Source organism: Salmo salar, chromosome 09 (genome assembly GCF_965601325.2).
Source record: "Salmo salar chromosome 09, fSalSal1, whole genome shotgun sequence".
Taxonomy (NCBI): domain Eukaryota; kingdom Metazoa; phylum Chordata; class Actinopteri; order Salmoniformes; family Salmonidae; genus Salmo; species Salmo salar.
The window spans coordinates 7,446,825-7,457,389 of record NC_138299.1 but is presented as its reverse complement, the minus strand read 5'-3'; the positions used below and the strand labels follow the sequence as shown (position 1 = coordinate 7,457,389).

The following is a 10,565-nucleotide window of genomic DNA, read 5'->3' as shown; positions in this document are numbered from 1 at the left end:
GCAGAGGTCAATAATCCAGTGTGGTGGGACAAGGTACAGGATGGCAGGCAGGCTCAGGGCAGGCAAAATGGTCAAAACCGGAAAAACTAGAAGACAGGAACTTTGGCAAAGACATGAGCAAGGGGAATAACGCTGGTAGGCTTGACGAACAAAACGAACTGGCAACAGAGAACACAGGTATAAATACAAAGGGATAATGAGGGGAGATGGGAGACACCTGGTGGGGGGTGGAGACAAGCACAAAGACAGGTGAAACAGATCAGGGTGTGACAGAACGTGCATCGTCGTTTCATCTTTTTGTTCCTACCCTCACTCTCCTTGTTAGATATTATGCACATTTATGCCAAATTATAAACAACTCAATTGGCTATTTCAGCTATCTGTCAAGCAATGGGCAGGTTGTAACTTGATCCTACTGCTATTATTGGATAGAGCGAGGCTAACTCTGCTCCCTTTCACATCTCCTCATATCACTTGCTGCTGTTTACTGCCACTATGAGAAATAGCTCAATGGCGATGACATTTTCTACCCAGCCATAAATGTGCATAATAACTGCTTCTGGTCAGATCAGCACACCAGTAAATAGCTAACATTACACTGCAAGTAAGATGACTCGTTGCCGAAAATGGTGCATGTTCAAAATGATAACTATCTAACGTTAACTAGCTACGTTGGCTATTAGCTCATACCTGATATCTTAGCACCATATTTATCTAACGAGCTAGTTAGCATAGAAACTAATATACAGTTGAAGTCAAAAGTTTACATACACTTATGTTGGAGTCATTAAAACTTGTTTTTCAACCACTCCACAAATTTCTTGTTAACAAACTATAGATTTGGCAAGTCAGTTAGGACATCTACTTTGCGATTGACACAAGTAATTTTTTCCAACAATTGTTTACAGACAGATTATTTCACTTATAATTCACTATCACAATTCCAGTGGGTCAGAAGTTTACATACACTGAGTTGACTGTGCCTTTTAACAGCTTGGAAAATTCCAGAAAATTATGTCATGGCTTTAGAAGCTTCTGATAGGCTAATTGACATGATTTGAGTCAATTGGAGGTGTACCTGTGGATGGATTTCAAGGCCTACCTTCAAACCCAGTGTATCTTTGCTTGACATCATGGGAAAATCAAAAGAAATCAGCCAAGACCTCAGAAAAAAAAAGAGACCGAAGAAGAACAACACCATCCCAACCGTGAAGCACAGGGGTGGCAGCATCATGTTGTGGGGGTGCTTTTCTGCGGGAGGGACTGGTGCACTTCACAAAATAGATGGCATCATGAGAAGGAAAATTATGTGGATATATTGAAGCAACATCTCAAGACATATGTAATGCACTAGTTAGAAGAAGTGTCGGAGTCAGGCGCAGGACACATGGATGAGTGTAAACAAAATACGTGTTTACTAAAATTCATGAATAACCTTCTTCTAATACAGGATTGGGGAACAACCCATCCAAGAACACAAAACAGGAAACAATCACCGACAAGACAAACAGGAAATGCAGAGGGTTAAATAATAAACATAATTAGGGAAATCAAAAACAGGTGTACACAATAAAGACAAAACCAAATGAACAGTGAAACATCGATCGGTGGCAACTAGTAAGCCGGTGACGTCGACCACCTAAACAAGGAGAGGGACCAGCTTCGGCGGTAGTCGTGACAACATCAGTCAGGAATTTAAAGCTTGGTTGCAAATGGGTCATCCAAATGGACAATGACCCCAAGCATACTTCCAAGGTTGTGGCAAAATGGCTTAAGGACAACAAAGTCAAGGTATTGGAGTGGACATCACTATTCCCTGACCTCAATCCTATAGAAAATTTGTGGGCAGAACTGAAAAAGCGTGTACAAGCAAGGAAGCCTACAAACCTGACTTAGTTACACCAGTTCTGTCGGGTGAATTTTGGCAGATTCCTTCTAACCTATTGCGGGAAGCTTGTGGAAGGCTACCCGAAACGTTTGACCCAAGTTAAACAATTTAAAGGCAATGCTACCAAATACTAATTGAGTGTATGTAAACTTCTGACCCACTGGGAATGTGATGAAAGAAATAAAAGCTGAAATAAATAATTCTCTCTACTATTATTCTGACATTTCACATTCTTAAAATAAAGTGGTGATCCTAACTGACCTAAAACAGGGAATTTTTACTAGGATTAAATGTCAGGAATTGTGAAAAACTGAGTTCAAATGTATTTGGCTAAGGTGTTTGTAAACTTCTGACTTCAACTGTATGTTATATTTGAGGTTCTTCAAAGTAACCACCCTTTGCCTTGATGAGAGCTTTGCATGCCCTTGGCATTCTCTCAACCAGCTTAATGAGGTTGTGACCTGGAATGCATTTCAATTAATATGTGTGCCTTGTTAAAAATGTATTTGTGGAATTTCTTTCCGTCTTAATGCGTTTGTGCCAAGCAGTTGTGTTGTGACAAGGTAGGGGTGGTATAAAGAAGATTGCCCTATTTGGTAAAAGACCATGTCCATATTATGGCAAGAACAGCTCAAATAAAGAGAAACGACAGTCCATTACTTTAAGACGTGAAGGTCAGTTAATACGCAAAATTTCAAGAACTTTGAAAGTTTCTTCAAGTGCAGTCGCAAAAACCATCAAACGCTATGATGAAACTGGCTCTCATGAGGACCGCCAGAGGAAAGGTAGACCCAGAGTTACTGTACCTCTGCTGCAGAGGATAAGTGCATTAGTGTTAACTGCACCTCAGATTGCAGCCCAAATAAATGCTTCAGACTGTTGCCAATTTAAAAACATTTATTTAATCAATTTTAGAATAAGGCTGTAACACAACAAAATGTGGAAAAAGTTAAGGGGTCTGAATACATTCCGAAGGCACTCTATGCAGTTTAAGGTGTGAGTGTAATCATATTGGATTCAGAATAAAATTGATTCACACCAACAGTCTTTATAGGCATGAGTGTTGCAAATCTCTGAACAAATGCCTCATTTACAAAATGCATATTTACAGGTGATTTATACTGCATCAAATGTTATTATGGCAGCCATATTTTATTTTATTTTGGAAGCCATATTGGATTTGAGGCAAAATATAAAGATCTGTGATTGCCCCTTTGATTTAATTGCAAGACTAGGGGCTAAAGATCCAAAAACGTTTATGGAACCTTGCACTCCCAAAATTTTAATTTTGATGTCTGTGCCCACTTGTTTTTCTTTGGAGCCACAACATCAAAAAACTTGTAACTATATGCCTTTCTTTCAGGCACGGCCATACAGCACCGAATGAGAGCAAAGTTGCCTATTGAACAGCTACGAACTATTGTGTCTGTGTTTACAGGTCTATATTTCCAAGATTCATTTAGATTTCCTAATGCAGTTTGTTTGTGTAAGAAGACAGCTGACTACTTGTAATCCACATTTGAGCAATATCAGAGCTTGCAATATTGGGTTACATGAGTTTGTGGCCCAACCCCCTCCAGCCAGTTTAGGGTTGTTTTCTGTAGAGCAGATTACAATGGCCACAACATCAAAAACATGTGTTACTGTATGTATTTTTGTCAGGCAGGACCATACAGCACTGATTGAGAGCAAATTTGACTTGGAAGGTTGTCTATTGAACAGCTACCAAAAAGTGAAGTCATCATAAATATTAATAGTTGATATTTCCGCCTATTGTATCTGTGTGTTTACTGGTTTATATTTCCAACTTGCTTTAAGATATCCTATGTTGTTTGTTTCTGTATATAGGACAGACTATTGAGTACTTGTACTCTACATTTTAGCAATATCATAGCTTGCAATATTAGGTTACGTGAGCTTATTCTGCACTGTTTGAGTTAAAACAGTGCAGAATAAAATCATAGGTAGGCAAATGCTTTAGTGGGGTGCATGCAATGGTCTTGTGCAGGCTATTGCATTTTCCCGAGGGCAGAATAAAACGGGTCTATTTGCAGGCTAGCTATTAGAATAATTTCCTAAACCATTTATCTTTTGGTTTATAGGCTACACTAGCGAAAGCTGGTTTAAGAGCTGTATCCAAAGTGAGAATGGATTTTTAGCCAGTGCAACTGAAGGTCATTTAAAAACCTGATGGAGCCTACACACACTTGCAATGAGTGTCTTTCGTCATGATGCAGCGTTGTGTTTAATTGTTTAAAATAAAAGCAATTGTTCAAATGTAGCCTTATTCGATAGGCTACCTATTCTCTCTGGTTAACAAACGCCCTTTTACGCACCAACACAGGTTCATATCACTGTTGGCCGTAAGCATATTTGAGAATACTACTCATTATCCTCATGCATCAAGAGGAAGGATAACGTCAATGACCTTAATACAAATGTGTACTTTTCTCAATGCATAATTTTAACCCAAAATTGTGACTTGAACGATGACGAGATATACGCATTTCGTTGATTTTTTTTATTGACGTTTCATTTTTAATTAGCTAGAACAGAATGTCTTGCGATACCAGGTACCACTGTTCTGACATGGAGCGGAGAAAAATACATTTTACTCACCATCTCGACAAGCGTGTGTTAAAATATGCATAACTTCCCATTGGCTTGCCAGGTCGTTCCCTCATACCATCCTACATGCCGAAAACGTTAAGGATGTAAATACACTGCGCCGGTGGCAATATTTGCAGGAATTGGCAAAGATTCATGGGAGCCGAAACCCATATCGTTTCCACGATCTTGCAACGGAGGGCTATATAAATACCCATCTAATGCGACCTGATTGCCAAGGTTACCAGAATTAGAAAATGACTGTTAGGCTATTGTTAATTCACAAAATATTATCAAATGCAACGTTTCATTAATATAAGGACGCAATGTAAGGCATGTGATGCGATGTGGAATAATTCCCCACCGGCTGCCCATGCGCTACCTTGCCCCTATTTAACGATAATGCAGCTGTATGCTGAAAGCGTTTTCGCAAAACCAAATGTAGGTAGACTAGCAGAGATTCTAGTCGGACGTGCATGCTAAAAATGCATTAGGCTATTGATTAAATTGAATGTGATTCATGCGTTCCCAATCTGAATTAGGAATGATTGTGCAATATTCCCGCTGCTCATACAATTAGCCTATTTGTTCGCAGGTGACGTGGTTTTCCAAGTAAATGTTTAAAATTACAAATACAACATAGGCATTGCCTATATCCAAACCCACATTCACATATTTGACAAGATTCGTGCTTTATTTGGTAGACAATTTTGAATAGTCTAATCCTCTATCTAAATTGTCTTGGAGATACAGTAGTCTACAGTGCACATCACCAGAGATTATGTTGATGTATCCAGGTTGATGATTTTAATGACAATGTTTGCCCCTTTTGTTGCATTTCCTATATTTAAAGAAAGCTTATGGAGGAGAAGGATAACCCTGAAATGACACATCACATAAGAGTAGCCTAGATGTTCTCAATGTTGATTTAATGGTATGTTCATAAATACTAACAAACTTCAAGCTAGAATCCTTAGTTGATACATATATTTCTGGACATACATAAATGATATACCCATTGATTCTTAAACGTATAACTTGCCTCATTAACTTAGTTCAACCGTTGTACCCCATCAGAATCCAAAATATGAGCTTGTTTTACTCTAATGTTTGTAAACAATGTAAATGTAAAAAAAAGGTAGCATTTTGGTATCATGGATGATAGCTCTTTCAATTAAGGACTCAAGCTTCAAACTGCTTAGTCATTGGTATGTATATGACAATTTGATTTATGGGGTACATTCACATTATTAAACATTCTCAGTGTCCTGTTAAATAGTGATGTGATCGAAAAGTAAGTATATAATGCTCTGACGTAAGAACTGTCACATCGTGGTGGGTTGCACAGAACAAGGTTAAGCATTCCCTGGACTAAGAAGCATATTAAATTCAGATCCTCCATTAAAAGTGCTTTTTAGTCAGGAAGGGGTTTATTTGGGGTAGGCCCTGGGTAGGCAACTGCCCAAATATAATTTAAGTAAACAGTTATACATTAAAGTGCAAATCATCATAATCATATGAAGCAGGAGAAAGATCACATAGTTCTATATTTCTGTACATAAGGCTGCCTTTTTATTTGTTAGCATGTTAATGTTACCACACAGGATAAAAAGGGAACATAGGTTTCTGTCACACTATTGTTGTCAAATTCTACAATCTATACTGTGTATACCTGGCTGATTAATGCAATATGTGTGAAGTAAATTTCTGTTCAGATTAAACGATGTTAGACACTCATTCTGGCCATCTCTTCCTCTCAATGCTAAATATTGCTGCTTATTTGCGAGTTATCTCAAAATAGACAACAGGCTTGTTGAGTAAGCAATCTAGGTACACAGTCTGGCTTGTTTTTGTAATTGCCATCTCAGTCTGGGTTCCCACATGCCATTCATTAAATTACGTTATAGAGATAATATCAGCACCTGCAACTAGGGCTACATGCAGTGCCTTTTCATAGTACTTCCCGTTAATGCGGTTTGCATGTATTCTGGAAATTCCAAGGCCTAATACTGGTGTCAATATAACCTGGCCCCACACTTGGAATGAACAACAGGTTGTTGTCTCCACAGAATGGAGTCCCAACTGCGGTAAGTGGAGCCATAGAAAAACCCATTAGTGGCAAAGTAAGTGTAAACTCCGTCGAAACCTGAGGTGACTATATCCCTCTTGTTTCTCTTCAACGAGGAGTCCTATGAAGATGCCCTGCTAGGGAGTATCTCTAATGCTACTGCTTTCAGGTGTTTTTCCCACTCTTCTGAGTTGAGTAGATATGAAACGTACATGTAGAATAGTTGAAGAAACTTTCCAGTGTTTGTTCTATGCCTGTAGAATGCAGAGTGCTCACCATCTCTTAAGATAGAATGACACAATTACAAATTAAGTACAATTTTACAAATGGGGTCTACTTAAAAAGGTGAAGAAATAGACATCTGCTTGAGTTAGGCATTGGACTTCAATCATAGACAAATCCATAAAGCTGAGGTCGTATTTTAAACATCACCAATATAAGGTATTAGTGAACAAATACATGAATTAAGCTTTGGTAAAACCTATGTTGAGTAGTAATAGAAGTGGAACTCCATTGATACTGACAAGGCTGAAGGCCAAATTAAAAATATATAATAAGGAACGGCGTACTATTTACTATGATGTACAGTTGAAGTCAGAAGTTTACATACACTCAATTAGCATTTGGTAGCATTGCCTTTAAATTGTTTAACTCGGGTCAAACGTTTCGGGTAGCCTTCCACAAGCTTCCCAAAATAAGTTGGGGGAATTTTGGCCTATTCCTCCTGACAGAACTGAGTCAGGTTAGTAGGCCTCCTTGCTCGCACACGCTTTTTCAGTTCTGCCCACAAATTGTCTATAGGATTGAGGTCAGGGCTTTGTGATGGCCACTCCAATACCTTGACTTTGTTGTCCTTAAGCCATTTTGCCACAACTTTGGAAGTTTGCTTCGGGTCATTGTTCATTTGGAAGACCCATTTGCAACCAAGCTTTAACTTCCTGACTGATGTCTTGAGATGTTGCTTCAATATATCCACATAATCGTCCTTTCCTCATGATGCCATCTATTTTTGTTTCATCAGACCAGAGGACATTTCTCCAAAAAGTACGATTTTTGTCGCCATGTGCAGTTGCAAACCGTAGTCTGGCTTTTTTATGGCGGTTTTGGAGCGATGGCTTCTTCTTTGCTGAGCGGCCTTCCAGGTTATGTCGATATAGGACTCGTTTTACCGTGGAAATAGATACTTTTGTACCTATTTCCTCCAGCATCTTCACTAGGTCCTTTGCTGTTGTTCTGGGATTGATTTTCACTTTTGCACCAAAGTACGTTCATCTCTAGGAGACAGAACGCGTCTTTTTCCTGAGCGTTATGACGGATGAACCCGACTTGTGGAGGTCTAAACTTTTTTTCTGAGGTCTTGGCTGATTTCTTTTGATTTTCCCAGGATGTCAAGCAAAGAGGCACTGAGTTTGAAGGTAGGCCTTGAAATACATCCACAGGTATACATCTGATTAACTGAAATTATGTCAATTTGACTATCAGAAGCTTCTAAAGCCATGACATAATTTTCTGGAATTTTCCAAGCTGTTTAAAGGCACAGTCAACTTAGTGTATGTAAACTTCTGACCCACTGGAATTGTGATAGTGAATTACAAGTTAAATAATCTGTCTGTAAACAATTGTTGGAAAAATGACTTGTGTCATGCACAAAGTAGATGTCCTAACCGACTTGCCAAAACTATAGTTTGTTAACAGGGAAAGTGTGGAGTGGTTGAAAACGAGTTTTAATGACTCCTACCTAAGTGTATGTAAACTTCCGACTTCAACTGTATTTGACATTGGAAACATACTTGTTTGATCTCTTCCTTTGTATGGTTCAATATGAAAAGCAACCTGTGTAGTAGACACAAATCAATGGCAATAGGGACAAAAGAGGCATTACATTTGAGTAAACAAAAAAATGACTTAGGACACCTAAGGAGCTGTGAAGGGAACGGCACCTCCATACCTTCAGGCTCTGATCAGGCCCTACACCCAAACAAGGGCACTGCGTTCATCCACCTCTGGCCTGCTGGCCCCCCTACCTCTGAGGAAGCACAGTTCCCGCTCAGCCCAGTCAAAACTGTTCGCTGCTCTGGCACCCCAATGGTGGAACAAGCTCCCTCACGATGCCAGGACAGCAGAGTCAATCACCACCTTCCGGAGACACCTGAAACCCCACCTCTTTAAGGAATACCTAGGATAGGATAAAGTAATCCTTCTAACCCCCCCCCCCCCCCCCCCTTAAAAGATTTAGATGCACTATTGTAAAGTGGTTGTTCCACTGGATATCATAAGGTGAATGCACCAATTTGTAAGTCGCTCTGGATAAGAGCGTCTGCTAAATGACTTAAATGTAAATGTAAATGACACATTTTTCTTTGCTTTGTTTTATGATATTGGTCAAAGAATAAATATATATGAGCCATGCTTGCTTTTTTGCATTATCATACGCACCTGTTTTCATCCTTCATGCCGAGTGGATACCAGGAAACAGCAAGAACACACAAATGCACAGACTCAGTTATCCAACTGATGATGAATGAGATTACAAACTTGGGTCTTGTCCACAGAGGGGTGAATTGTTGAGGGGTATAGCTGCCATTCACAGTTGCTTAATGTGAGCTTCAATAACAGAGAGGTCCCAGGAACTATAAGCTCCCGAAGTAGGCTCCAATGTCATCTGGTGGGCTGTCTCCCCCTCTTGGCTATCTTGCTGCCACCTTTGAGTCCCAGTGTGGCAGAATAGGGTGGTGCCAGTGAATGTACTTTCCATCAAAATGTGTGTTGCCATACCATGTGTAGTAAAAGGCATGCAAATCAAATCAGTTTATTTGTCACGTGCGCCGAATACAACAGTTATTCACCTTACAGTGAAATGCTTACTTACAGGCCCTAACCAACAGTGCGATTTTTAAGTAAATGCACATTGTAGTTTAAAGCAGGGAATTGCCTGAGAGCAGCCTCCATGTTCTTGACCCTCTCGGTGGTCTGTGTCATTCGTTTTGCTGCTTCAGTGATGACAATGTCAATGTTACTATGCATTTGAATGTTATTTTTTCCAGGTCCCTTGATATTAAGGAACAATTTGAGACCAAATGGACTTCCAAATGAAGAATCTTGTGGTGTAAAGGGCTTTAAAACAACTGTTAATAATATGAATATGAGCGCCACCAAATCAATAAATGTCTAAACCTTGCCATTCTTATTTTAATGCCTGTTGTGATCCACTGTCCATTATTGTGAGAACTATTTGACGTTTTTGGGCTTATTGTTCTCTTTGAAATTTGGCTGCTGATTGTTGGTTCACCCTACAGATTGAAATTAAAAAACGTTGGCTACTTATCCATTTATGATCGGTCAGGAGTAGCCTACCGACAACTGAAAAGCAAGTGACAGAATTGCTACCCCCAAGCGAAGGTAATTTCTGAAATTGTAGTTTGTTACATTATTATTAACTTGTTATGGCTTGTGGGCAGTATTTCAACATCTGGATGAGAAGCGTACCCAAACTAAACTGCCTGTTACTCAGGCCCAGAAGCTAGGATATGCATCTAAAGTTTCCAAAATTGTTAAAATAATGTCTGTGAGTATAACATAACTGATATGGCAGGCAAAAACCTGAGGAAAATCCATCCAGGAAGTGGGATATTTTTGATGTGTGTAGTTTTCAATTGAATGCATATAGAGTATCTAAATGGTTAAGACCCAGATTGCAGTTCCTATGGCTTCCACTAGATGTCAACAGTCTTTAGACATTGTTTCAGGCTTGTTTTCTGAAAAATTAGGAAGAATGAGACCATATTGTAAGTGGCATGCAGAATGAAGCAGAGCTCCTTTGCGCACGTGACCGATTGCGCACACTTCGTTCTTTTTCCTTTATATTGAATACGCTATTGTCCAGTTGAAATATTATTGATTATTTAGACAATTGACAAACTGAGGATTAATTATAAACATCGTTTGACATGTTTCAACGAACTTTACGAACTTTACTGGTACTATTAGGATGTATTCGTCTGC

General features: G+C 39.2%; 1 protein-coding gene across 1 annotated transcript; it reads right to left on the bottom strand.

The window, feature by feature from the left end:
- Positions 1-6,271: 6,271 nt before the first annotated feature.
- LOC106610579 (glycoprotein endo-alpha-1,2-mannosidase) lies at positions 6,272-9,542 on the bottom strand. The gene is given in 6 exon segments (XM_045723328.2): positions 6,272-6,475; positions 6,477-6,567; positions 6,569-6,664; positions 6,666-6,729; positions 6,732-6,844; positions 9,496-9,542. Coding segments are annotated over 6 exon segments (615 nt in total).
- Positions 9,543-10,565: the final 1,023 nt, after the last annotated feature.